General features: G+C 45.7%; 1 protein-coding gene across 2 annotated transcripts in view; it reads right to left on the reverse strand.

Annotated features, from left to right (window-relative positions):
• Positions 1–10,675: 10,675 nt before the first annotated feature.
• The window catches only part of Notum (palmitoleoyl-protein carboxylesterase notum), a 69,071-nt gene continuing 65,922 nt past the window's right edge, over positions 10,676–13,824 (reverse strand). For both annotated transcript variants that reach the window (XM_053795019.2, XM_053795020.2), the window contains 3 exons: positions 12,916–12,981; positions 11,366–11,674; positions 10,676–10,912 (listed from right to left, as the gene is read on the reverse strand). In XM_053795019.2, coding sequence (XP_053650994.2) covers positions 10,776–10,912; positions 11,366–11,674; positions 12,916–12,981 — 512 coding nt within the window. In that variant the 3' untranslated portion in view covers positions 10,676–10,775. The remainder of the gene's footprint in view (positions 10,913–11,365; positions 11,675–12,915; positions 12,982–13,824) is intronic.

Here is a 13,824-nt window from a genome sequence, read left to right on the forward strand (position 1 = left end):
CAGATGCTGTATAATTTGTTCCCAGGCCATTTACTTAGGCAAGTGCAGCCTTGATGCGTAGAGGGTAATCAGGTTTTATCCCTTGGATAAAACCTGATTACCCTCTACTCTTCAGGCCCTGTATGATCCATATGGGTTTGGCGCTTCCTCGTGGATACAATAATTTACATAATTTATGCCAATAACGACTGAAAAAAAAGTGCTTTACCCGAATTTGGTCACACAGGAACCAACACTGGAGCCGTCATCATTGTCTGCTAAGAGCTGCCTTATCTTCGGCTAATTTACGGGGCAAGATACATTATCCTACCTCACCGTAGACATTATTGTTTGTATCTCTGGCCAACATGAGGCCTGGTCACAGACCGGGCCGAGGGGGCGTTGACCCCCAAAAACCCCTCCAGGTATATAGCCGAGACCTTTGCATCTGTGGCAGCTCTGCTATCATGACCTGGAGGATTACTGGCTATTCTGGAGAGATTTGCCACCATTTTGTGATTCCTGGATGATGTATACTTTTCAGGAGACGTTAATTTTGGCAGTGAGAATGTGTATATCATGTGTATGTATATATTACAAACACACGATAAAGCTCCTGGAACAGGGAGTCGGTCTAGTAGCGACGATCAGTGAAGAGGCGTAGATCGACACCATGCCCAGCCCTTCTAGGGTAGGGTAGGTGCCTGAGTCCGAGCCTTTAGTTCATAAGACTGTCATTCCCATTAGCCCCCTTGGGGCGGGGATGGCAGACCAGAGAGGCCTAGCTTGTGGCTAGGCCTGGGGACAGTTGGTCCCAAAGATGAGGAGGTACTTGTGCCTCCTCCCATGGGAGACTTAGGTCTCAGACACTCCCTAAAGAGGGAGCCAAGGCCGGGCCACCACTTGGAAAAGGCCCGGGCCGGGGGAATACCGGCGAATCTTTAACTAAGTGAAGAGGCGGGACCAGGAGCTGTGAATCGACCCCTGCAACCACAATTAAGTGAGCACACACACACTAAACTATCTTAAATACAAGGAAAAGTGAAAGAAAAATTCCAGTGATATTTTTATTCATGCAAAACCGTAATTAAAACATTCACAAAACACTGAGGTAGATTGTGTGTCACAACACTAATTTAGAGAATGTGGTTTGAAAATTATCATTTTTCCTCTATTTACTTATGTACAGGGCATGGGAAGACCTCTGGATGCTTCAGAAGGGTGATATCATGTACGGGTATTACCCCCTACGGGTTTAACGCGCCCCTGCAATTATATGTAATGTCTTATTCTCTGACTGCTATTACCGTTATTACGTTCATGGAGAAGCGCTAATCCCGTAGGGGATTATACAGCGCATGGGGAATGGGATTATCATGGGGAGCGCTAAAGACGTATGGTGTGGAAAATACTGCAAATATTTTCCAGAAATTCAGTATTTATATGTAAATAGATGGCCATACTGTATTTAATAATATTTATGTCATAGAAAACGGAAAGCCTGCGTCTGCGCAGACGAGACTCGCCATCTTGGTTTTGAATTTTGTACAAACGTTGGTGTAATGGGAAGAATTTTTCGTGCTCTAGAGGTTAAAATTGTGTTGACACCTCTCAAATAGGAGGCGAAATTGGTGGATGTGCATTCCTGCATAACTTGAGATATCAGACGACTGGACAAGACAGCTCCAGGAACCTCAGATAAGCTCTAGATTTGTGTGTAATTCTGGCCAGCATTATTTTCATAGATTTAGTTAGAGTGAAGTTTTCTGAGTATGATACACATTAATCTCCAGTCAAATTTGTGAGTGATATTAAGATATATTTTCCTTCTGTTATATAATTGTGTATATATATAACCATTTATTATTTTTAATATACAGTCCACAAATTTATATATATTTACCAGTATTCCTGGTGTATGTATATTTCATTTAATTAATAGGTCCAGAGCAACTTGTTTACCTGGAGAGAGTTCAGGTAAACTCCAGGTAAACAAGTTGCTCTGGACCTATTAATTAAATAAAATATACATACACCAGGAATACTGGTGGTTATGACAGTGGTAGGTATCGAAGGGGGACATTTTTTGCGACCTAGGTGTCCCAAATTCCTACTTGTCTATGTAACATTGATAAATAATAATTATCTTTGTTATCATTTACTGTTATGTACATAATTAGTTACATTCAGATAAATGCAATTTTCCACATTTAATTTGCCCGTTGTAAATGATAAAGATTATATTTATCAATGTTACATAGACAAGTAGGAATTTGGGACACCTAGGTCGCAAAAAATGTCCCCCTTCGATACCTACCACTGTCATAACCACAAGTTGCTCTGGACCTATTAATTAAATGAAATATACATACACCAGGAATACTGGTAAATATATATAAATTTGTGGACTGTATATTAAAAATAATAAATGGTTATATATATACACAATTACATAACAGAAGGAAAATATATCTTAATATCACTCACCAATTTGACTGGAGATTAATGTGTATCATACTCAGAAAACCTCACTCTAACTAAATCTATGAAAATAATGCTGGCCAGAATTACACACAAATCTAGAGCTTATCTGAGGTTCCTGGAGCTGTCTTGTCCAGTCGTCTGATATCTCAAGTTATGCAGGAATGCACATCCACCAGTTTCGCCTCCTATTTGAGAGGTGTCAACACAATTTTAACCTCTAGAACACGAAAAATTCTTCCCATTACACCAACGTTTGTACAAAATTCAAAACCAAGATGGAGAGTCTCGTCTGTGCAGACGCAGGCTTTCCGTTTTCTATGACATAAATATTATTAAATACAGTATGGCCATCTATTTACATATAAATACTGAATTTCTGGAAAATATATACGGTATTTTCCACATATGGATTATACAGCGCCTGTGGGGGGAGAGTCAGGCTTAATTCAGGGTAGTGGAGCACAGATCCAGTGGGGAAGGCGGGGGGAAGTAATGAGGTTTGATCCGAGATAGGGGAAGAGCACTTCCGACTACTTGGATCAAGAGCCCGTCACCAGCATCAAGGTTCCCTCCCCCCCATGTTGATATGCGGGGTGAGTACTTTAACGTCTGTCAAGACTCACTCAGAATTAAACAGTCTCCACTAGGCTTCAGGTCTCACCTTACATTTATATCCATTAAAAATACAATGACACTTTGAACACAAACTACCTTTACATGGCGACGTTTTGCCCACCATGGTGGCTCCAAACGCCTTTTTTCTTTTGCATTCAATAACTTTGAATTACCACTTGTCTCGGTACGACACTCTGAATACAGGTTTGTTTCCCTTGCTATCAGAGGACGAAGAATCGAGCCTTCACCACTCACCCACACGGGTTTAGCGCTCCCCATTAATAACAATATTTGAGAATCTAAACGTGTGAAAGAGAAAGGACTAAGCTTCAGTAACTACCCGAGTTATCTAAGACTACATACTACGATACATCAGCTACAACATCTCGCTCAAGACTTACACAAACGTTGGTGTATCATAGCGTTTTATATATATATGTGAGTGAAAAGGTCAACCTTATACTGTTTGAGGGAAAAAATAGCAGTGTTGGTTGGGGTATCAGAGGCGGAACTTGTGTCAGCATGGAAACAATGTGTTTCCTGACACTGGTGGTGGTGTGTTTGTCAGGACCCAGGACAAGTGTTTCCTGACACTGGTGGTGTGTTTGTCAGGACCCAGGACAAGTGTTTCCTGACACTGGTGGTGTGTTTGTCAGGACCCAGGACAAGTGTTTCCTGACACTGGTGGTGTGTTTGTCAGGACCCAGGACAAGTGTTTCCTGACACTGGTGGTGTGTTTGTCAGGACCCAGGACAAGTGTTTCCTGACACTGGTGGTGTGTTTGTCAGGACCCAGGACAAGTGTTTCCTGACACTGGTGGTGTGTTTGTCAGGACCCAGGACAAGTGTTTCCTGACACTGGTGGTGTGTGGTGGTGGTGTGTTTGTCAGGACCCAGGACAAGTGTTTCCTGACACTGGTGGTGTGTTTGTCAGGACCCAGGACAAGTGTTTCCTGACACTGGTGGTGTGTTTGTCAGGACCCAGGACAAGTGTTTCCTGACACTGGTGGTGTGTTTGTCAGGACCCAGGACAAGTGTTTCCTGACACTGGTGGTGTGTTTGTCAGGACCCAGGACAAGTGTTTCCTGACACTGGTGGTGTGTTTGTCAGGACCCAGGACAAGTGTTTCCTGACACTGGTGGTGTGTTTGTCAGGAACCAGGACAAGTGTTTCCTGACACTGGTGGTGTGTTTGTCAGGACCCAGGACAAGTGTTTCCTGACACTGGTGGTGTGTTTGTCAGGACCCAGGACAAGTGTTTCCTGACACTGGTGGTGTGTTTGTCAGGACCCAGGACAAGTGTTTCCTGACACTGGTGGTGTGTTTGTCAGGACCCAGGACAAGTGTTTCCTGACACTGGTGGTGTGTTTGTCAGGACCCAGGACAAGTGTTTCCTGACACTGGTGGTGTGTTTGTCAGGACCCAGGACAAGTGTTTCCTGACACTGGTGGTGTGTTTGTCAGGACCCAGGACAAGTGTTTCCTGACACTGGTGGTGTGTTTGTCAGGACCCAGGACAAGTGTTTCCTGACACTGGTGGTGTGTTTGTCAGGACCCAGGACAAGTGTTTCCTGACACTGGTGGTGTGTTTGTCAGGACCCAGGACAAGTGTTTCCTGACACTGGTGGTGTGTTTGTCAGGACCAGGACAAGTGTTTCCTGACACTGGTGGTGTGTTTGTCAGGACCCAGGACAAGTGTTTCCTGACACTGGTGGTGTGTTTGTCAGGACCCAGGACAAGTGTTTCCTGACACTGGTGGTGTGTTTGTCAGGACCCAGGACAAGTGTTTCCTGACACTGGTGGTGTGTTTGTCAGGACCCAGGACAAGTGTTTCCTGACACTGGTGGTGTGTTTGTCAGGACCCAGGACAAGTGTTTCCTGACACTGGTGGTGTGTTTGTCAGGACCCAGGACAAGTGTTTCCTGACACTGGTGGTGTGTTTGTCAGGACCCAGGACAAGTGTTTCCTGACACTGGTGGTGTGTTTGTCAGGACCCAGGACAAGTGTTTCCTGACACTGGTGGTGTGTTTGTCAGGACCCAGGACAAGTGTTTCCTGACACTGGTGGTGTGTTTGTCAGGACCCAGGACAAGTGTTTCCTGACACTGGTGGAGGTGTGTTTGTCAGGACCCAGGACAAGTGTTTCCTGACACTGGTGGTGGTGTGTTTGTCAGGACCCAGGACAAGTGTTTCCTGACACTGGTGGTGGTGTGTTTGTCAGGACCCAGGACAAGTCTTTCCTGACACTGGTGGTGGTGTGTTTGTCAGGACCCAGGACAAGTGTTTCCTGACACTGGTGGTGTGTTTGTCAGGACCCAGGACAAGTGTTTCCTGACACTGGTGGTGTGTTTGTCAGGACCCAGGACAAGTGTTTCCTGACACTGGTGGTGTGTTTGTCAGGACCCAGGACAAGTGTTTCCTGACACTGGTGGTGGTGGTGGAGTGTTTGTCAGGAACCAGGACAAGTGTTTCCTGACACTGGTGGTGGTGTGTTTGTCAGGACCCAGGACAAGTGTTTCCTGACACTGGTGGTGTGTTTGTCAGGACCCAGGACAAGTGTTTCCTGACACTGGTGGTGTGTTTGTCAGGACCCAGGACAAGTGTTTCCTGACACTGGTGGTGTGTTTGTCAGGACCCAGGACAAGTGTTTCCTGACACTGGTGGTGTGTTTGTCAGGACCCAGGACAAGTGTTTCCTGACACTGGTGGTGTGTTTGTCAGGACCCAGGACAAGTGTTTCCTGACACTGGTGGTGTGTTTGTCAGGACCCAGGACAAGTGTTTCCTGACACTGGTGGTGTGTTTGTCAGGACCCAGGACAAGTGTTTCCTGACACTGGTGGTGTGTTTGTCAGGACCCAGGACAAGTGTTTCCTGACACTGGTGGTGTGTTTGTCAGGACCCAGGACAAGTGTTTCCTGACACTGGTGGTGTGTTTGTCAGGACCCAGGACAAGTGTTTCCTGACACTGGTGGTGGTGTGTTTGTCAGGACCCAGGACAAGTGTTTCCTGACAATGGTGGTGTGTTTGTCAGGACCAGGACAAGTGTTTCCTGACACTGGTGGTGTGTTTGTCAGGACCCAGGACAAGTGTTTCCTGACACTGGTGGTGGTGTGTTTGTCAGGACCCAGGACAAGTGTTTCCTGACACTGGTGGTGTGTTTGTCAGGACCCAGGACAAGTGTTTCCTGACACTGGTGGTGGTGTGTTCGTCAGGACCCAGGACAAGTGTTTCCTGACACTGGTGGTGGTGTGTTCGTCAGGACCCAGGACAAGTGTTTCCTGACACTGGTGGTGGTGTGTTTGTCAGGAACCAGGACAAGTGTTTCCTGACACTGGTGGTGTGTTTGTCAGGAACCAGGACAAGTGTTTCCTGACACTGGTGGTGGTGTGTTTGTCAGGACCAGGACAAGTGTTTCCTGACACTGGTGGTGGTTTGTTTGTCAGGACCCAGGACAAGTGTTTCCTGACACTGGGGGTGTGTTTGTCAGGACCCAGGACAAGTGTTTCCTGACACTGGTGGTGTGTTTGTCAGGACCAGGACAAGTGTTTCCTGACACTGGTGGTGGTGTGTTTGTCAGGACCAGGACAAGTGTTTCCTGACACTGGTGGTGTGTTTGTCAGGACCCAGGACAAGTGTTTCCTGACACTGGTGGTGTGTTTGTCAGGACCCAGGACATGTGTTTCCTGACACTGGTGGTGGTGTGTTTGTCAGGACCCAGAACAAGTGTTTCCTGACACTGGTGGTGGTGTGTTTGTCAGGACCCAGAACAAGTGTTTCCTGACACTGGTGGTGTGTTTGTCAGGACCCAGGACAAGTGTTTCCTGACACTGGTGGTGGTGTGTTTGTCAGGACCCAGAACAAGTGTTTCCTGACACTGGTGGTGGTGTGTTTGTCAGGAACCAGGACAAGTGTTTCCTGACACTGGTGGTGTGTTTGTCAGGACTCAGGACAAGTGTTTCCTGACACTGGTGGTGGTGTGTTTGTCAGGACCCAGGACATGTGTTTCCTGACACTGGTGGTGTGTTTTTCAGGACCCAGGACAAGTGTTTCCTGACACTGGTGGTGTGTTTGTCAGGACCCAGGACAAGTGTTTCCTGACACTGGTGGTGTGTTTGTCAGGACCCAGGACAAGTGTTTCCTGACACTGGTGGTGTGTTTGTCAGGACCCAGGACAAGTGTTTCCTGACACTGGTGGTGGTGTGTTCGTCAGGACCCAGGACAAGTGTTTCCTGACACTGGTGGTGGTGTGTTTGTCAGGAACCAGGACAAGTGTTTCCTGACACTGATGGTGGTGGTGTTTGTCAGGAACCAGGACAAGTGTTTCCTGACACTGGTGGTGTGTTTGTCAGGAACCAGGACAAGTGTTTCCTGACACTGGTGGTGGTGGTGGTGGTGGTGGTGGAGTGTTTGTCAGGAACCAGGACAAGTGTTTCCTGACACTGGTGGTGGTGTGTTTGTCAGGAACCAGGACAAGTGTTTTCTGACACTGGTGGTGGTGTGTTTGTCAGGACCCAGGACAAGTGTTTCCTGACACTGGTGGTGGTGGTGTGTTTGTCAGGACCCAGGACAAGTGTTTCCTGACACTGGTGGTGTGTTTGTCAGGAACCAGGACAAGTGTTTCCTGACACTGGTGGTGGTGTGTTTGTCAGGACCCAGGACAAGTGTTTCCTGACACTGGTGGTGGTGTGTTTGTCAGGACCCAGGACAAGTGTTTCCTGACACTGGTGGTGGTGTGTTTGTCAGGAACCAGGACAAGTGTTTCCTGACACTGTTGGTGGTGGTGGTGGTGTGTTTGTCAGGAACCAGGACAAGTGTTTCCTGACACTGGTGGTGGTGGTGGAGTGTTTGTCAGGAACCAGGACAAGTGTTTCCTGACACTGGTGGTGGTGTGTTTGTCAGGAACCAGGACAAGTGTTTCCTGACACTGGTGTTGGTGGGTTTGTCAGGAACCAGGACAAGTGTTTCCTGACACTGGTGGTGTGTTTGTCAGGACCCAGGACAAGTGTTTCCTGACACTGGTGGTGGTGTGTTTGTCAGGAACCAGGACAAGTGTTTCCTGACAGTGGTGGTGGTGTGTTTGTCAGGAACCAGGACAAGTGTTTCCTGACACTGGTATTGGTGATGGAATGTTTGTCAGGAACCAGGACAAATGTCTCCTGACACAGGTGGTAGTGTATTCGTCAGGAACCAGAACAAGTTTCTCCTGACACAGGTGGTAGTGTATTCGTCAGGAACCAGAACAAGTTTCTCCTGACACAGGTGGTAGTATATTCGTCAGGAACCATTACAAGTGTCTCCTGACACAGATCTTCTCCTGACAACACATACAGGGGTTGAACATCTGCCAGATTTCAACACCACAGAGGAAAATAATCACCAGATAATAACATCCTAAAATAAATGAGGTAAAAATACTATAGCGTAAGATTATACACGCTTGTCAGCTTGACATACATCATACAAGAATACTATCATACACGGATGATTAACTATACAGTACAATACTTGAGTATTAAATCTAATATATTTACAGTATGAAAAAAATGGAATCCAGTGGAAAAAATATAAATTCTATAAATACGAAAATATATTTCAATAGCAAGATGTGAGGTTTCTTTCCGGACATTTGCAATGTTAGTTTTTCATCTGTCAATTAAAATGTAAAAAGGTGCTGAGGTTTATGAGTAAATGGTTGTTAATATCAACGTATGTAGACGAATATAGGCTGCAGAAACGTGCTGGGGCAACGTTTCGGTCTGTGTAGTGTTTATCAAGCCACACAGACGACACATGTCTTAACTGTAACCTCTGTAACCATTTATATTTTGTACTTTTTTTGTCTTTATACGCCGTTTCGTCCAAATTTCAACTCATAATAAAACTGTAATAGCTTGTACTATATGGTGTAACTTAGATTTCTATAAATACACAATTACAATAAGAATAATTAGCCAGCTAACCAGGCGGTAACTAGATGATAGGCAACTATCTACTCTGCCAACATCAGAGAAGGGAGGGATTCTGTTGAGCCAGAAATGTGAACAAATCTTGTAAACGTGGGTGTTAGTCACATGATCCGCTCGTTGTAGGATACCTGGAGGGTTCCGGAGGTCAAAGTCACATGATCCGCTCGTTGTAGGATACCTGGAGGGTTCCGGAGGTCAACGCCCCCGCGGCCCGGTCCATGACCAGGCTTCACGGTGGATCAAGGCCCCATGTAAACCGACGTATGAATCAGAGCCCCGGCTGTTGGTCACTTGACCGAGGCCTTTTATTTGTCAAGGTTTTACCCCGTTAAAATATATATAGTGTATCACGAGAGGTGCTATTAAAGGTTTTCCGCTCCGTTTAACGAAGGATCAGAACTCCAGGTATTGGGATCCAGTACTATTTACACTTGGAATTTCTCTGCGTGTCGCTGATGATGAACGTCAGCTGCAGAACTAGCATTAATTGAGGCAAAGTTTCGTTCTATGTAGAGCTTGATCAAGCTCTAAACAGAGAGATACGTTGTCATCCTCCAAAAAGTCTGTTCTGAAGCTTATGTTTTCGTTGACATTCTTATTGGCAACACGTTATCTCTTTCTCACTACTGATACTGTTGAGGAATCCAACACTATACACTGAGGAATCCAACACTATACACTGAGGAATCCAACACTATACACTGAGGAATCCAACACTATACACTGAGGAATCCAACACTATACACTGATGAATCCAACACTATACACTGAGGAATCCAACACTATACACTGAGGAATCCAACAATATACACTGAGGAATCCAACACTATACACTGAGGAATCCAACACTATACACTGAGGAATCCAACACTATACACTGAGGAATCCAACACTATACACTGAGGAATCCAACACTATACACTGAGGAATCCAACACTATACACTGAGGAATCCAACACTATACACTGGGGAATCCAACACTATACACTGAGGAATCCAACACTATACACTGAGGAATCCAACACTATACACTGGGGAATCCAACACTATACACTGAGGAATCCAACACTATACACTGAGGAATCCAACACTATACACTGGGGAATCCAACACTATACACTGGGGAATCCAACGCTATACATTGAGGAATCCAACACTATACACTGGGGAATCCAACACTATACACTGGGGAATCGAACACTATACACTGGGGAATCCAACACTATACACTGAGGAATCCAACACTATACAATGAGGAATCCAACACTATACACTGGGGAATCCAACACTATACACTGGGGAATCCAACACTATACACTGAGGAATCCAACACTATACACTGAGGAATACAACACTATACACTGAGGAATCCAACACTATACACTGAGGAATCCAACACTATACACTGGGGAATCCAACACTATACACTGAGGAATCCAACACTATATAATGAGGAATCCAACACTATATACTGAGGAATCCAACACTATACACTGAGGAATCCAACACTATACACTGAGGAATCCAACACTATACACTGGGGAATCCAACACTATACACTGAGGAATCCAACACTATACACTGAGGAATCCAACACTATACACTGAGGAATCCAACACTATACACTGAGGAATCCAACACTATACACTGGGGAATCCAACACTATACACTGAGGAATCCAACACTATACACTGAGGAATCCAACACTATATACTGAGGAATCCAACACTATACACTACTGTGTGAGAATGCGCAGTATTTCGGAATTGTCCATGGAATTAAGTGTATGGATATCAATACCCAGAGTCTTGGCTACACTTGTCATGTCAAGACCAAAACTCTTCAGCAGCTCGACGAAGTTCATCTCCTCTCCTGAAATAAATAGAAAGTTCCTGAGAGACTTGATTGGGCCACAAGGAATTATCCGGTTATCGTCTACAAGGTGTTACGATGTGAATTATCATACATGATATATATAGACTAAGAGGTGTATATTTTACAGTGTGTATCTAATGACTCTTTAATCCTGGTAGTTAAAAGTGTATTCGACAGACTTTGAACTCCATTAACCAACCAGTATGTCGAACTGCAATAGAAGGAGGGGCTCTTGATCCAAGGAAACAGACTTACCTTGACCATCATCGACCCTACGAGGTTCAGCCTCATAAGACATTTGTAATTATTATTATAATTAAAACCTAACCCCTAAGACATTTTTAAGAAATCATCTTTCATTTAAAGCGATAAACCTGTCAGGGGTGACAAGTTTTAAGATCTGGAAGCACAAAACATGGAAGGTGTTCCAGGAGTCAGGTTCCCACTTACCTGTGAAAGGGTTGAATAGTTTGGGACAAGCGTAGTTACAATGTGGCCAGGTACAGCGATCTGTGAGGTGTAATGGATGGCTGGGACACATATCCTCTGTCCATTCATCCTCCGGACGAGATGTATCCCTTGGCCACCCTTGTGTTGCGAGGGAGTGTGTGTTGCGGTTGGTGGGTGAGTGTTGCGAAGGAGAGGCTGCGGTTGTGACGGGTTCAGTGTGATGGAGGTCACTTTGTTGGGAGTGCAGGAGGGAGAGGGAACGTCCGCTCCTCACTCCATCAACATATCTTTCCCCAACCTCAGTTAAGCCTGTAAAAAAAGGTTACGTAGGTGAATATTGTATCGTGAGGAGAACTGTACCAGTTACTGCAGTAGGTGGCCATTCTCACGGGTCCTGCCGGGTTCAGTGCCCAGGTTCAGTTCCCTTGTTCAACACCGGGTTCAATACCCAGGTTCGGTCCCCTTCAACACAGGGTTCAATCCCTAGTCTCCATACCTTCATAAAATTACACATTTCGAGACAAAAATAAACACCACGTTACTTGATAAAAAATATATATTTATTAATATATATCATGCAGTGCAACAGTGTATACTGTGTCTCCATTATTGCAAATATAATGAAGTATTTGCTAAAAATTCACTACAAATAGCCGTCCTGCTCCCCCTCTCGTTAGTGTGACTTTGTCAATGGTCCAAGTCGGACCGAAACGTCGTCGTAAGAGTATGGGTAGGAGGAACCGGCCATGGCATAATGAAACCCATACCCAGGTCATGAGGGCCAGAGTAATGATAATTCTGGTTAATAACAATAACTTTATTTACTGCAACTTATACAGACCATAGCTGACGTCAATGACATACTACTATATAGAAAGTCCCTTGTTATGCTGAGCATTTCCCCACAAATTAGGTCCTTGTCCCAGGATGCGACCCACACCAGTCCACTAACTTCTAGGTACCCATTTTATTGATGGGTGAACACAGACAACCAGTGTGAAGAAACATGCCCAATGTTTCTACCCTCGCTGGGAATCGAACGCAGACGCTCGCCGTGTGAAGCGAGAGCTTTAGCGATCAGGTCACGGAACCCTCCAGAGTTATCAAGGTAGGTTATGAAGGAATTGATAGCCACAGTTAATTAAGGCCGGTCGTCAGTCAGGGGTGTCCGCAGCTCTATTGCTATCCTACTTAGCTCACACTGAGGTCCGGGGTTTGATCCCCGGTACGGGTGGAAACATTAGGATATGTTTCCTGAAGACACCTGCTGTCCACGTTCACCTAACAATAAAATAGGTACCTGGGTGTTAGTAGACTGGTGTGGGTCGCATCCTGGGGACAAAACTGACATAATTTGCGGGAAATGCTCAGCATAACAAGGAACTTTCTATACAGTAGTATGTCACTGATGTCAACTATGGTCTGTATAAGTTGTATAATGTACTTGTAGAAATAAAGATTATTATTATTATTATTATTATTATTATTATTATTATTATTATTATTATTATTATTATTATTATTATTACGTAAGAGATGGTGTCCCCTACCTTCCCTCTCCTTCCAGCTGACGCTTCTACTATGTCGTCTTGACGCAGATTTTCTCCTTCCTTGACCTGCCGTGGAAGAAATACATCATTTTATTACAATGACAACAATAAGCGCTAAGCCCGTAGGTCATTCAGCGTAAGGAGCGGTGTAGGCTCCATCCTCCATCCGTCAATGACAGTTTGATCTCTGACCAGTCAGTTTGTTCTGTCTCCATGTGGGTTATTATTGAGCATATATATATATATATGGACTCCTAGCACTAGCACCCCAGCAGCCTACCTCATGGACTCCTAGCACCTCAGCAGCCTACCTCATGGACTATAGCACCCCAGCAGCCTACCTCATACTCCTATATAGCCTACCTCATGGACTCCTAGCACCCCAGCAGCCTACCTCATTGACTCCTAGCACCTCAGCAGCCTACCTCATGGACTCCTAGCACCCCAGCAGCCTACCTCATGGACTCCTAGCACCCAGCAGCCTACCTCATGGACTCCTAGCACTAGCACCCCAGCAGCCTACCTCATGGACTCCTCAGCAGCACTCAGCTAGCACCCAGCAGCCTACCTCATGGACTCCTAGCACTAGCACCCTCAGCAGCCTACCTCATGGACTCCTAGCACTAGCACCCCAGCAGCCTACCTCATGGACTCCTAGCACTAGCACCCCAGCAGCTCATGGACCTCATGGACTCCTAGCACTAGCACCCCAGCAGCCTACCTCATGGACTCCTAGCACTAGCACCCCAGCAGCCTACCTCATGGACTCCTAGCACTAGCACCCCAGCAGCCTACCTCATGGACTCCTAGCACTAGCACCCCAGCAGCCTACCTCATGGACTCCTAGCACTAGCACCCCAGCAGCCTACCTCATGGACTCCTAGCACTAGCACCCCAGCAGCCTACCTC

This window comes from Cherax quadricarinatus, chromosome 72 (assembly GCF_038502225.1).
Source record: "Cherax quadricarinatus isolate ZL_2023a chromosome 72, ASM3850222v1, whole genome shotgun sequence".
NCBI lineage: Eukaryota > Metazoa > Arthropoda > Malacostraca > Decapoda > Parastacidae > Cherax > Cherax quadricarinatus.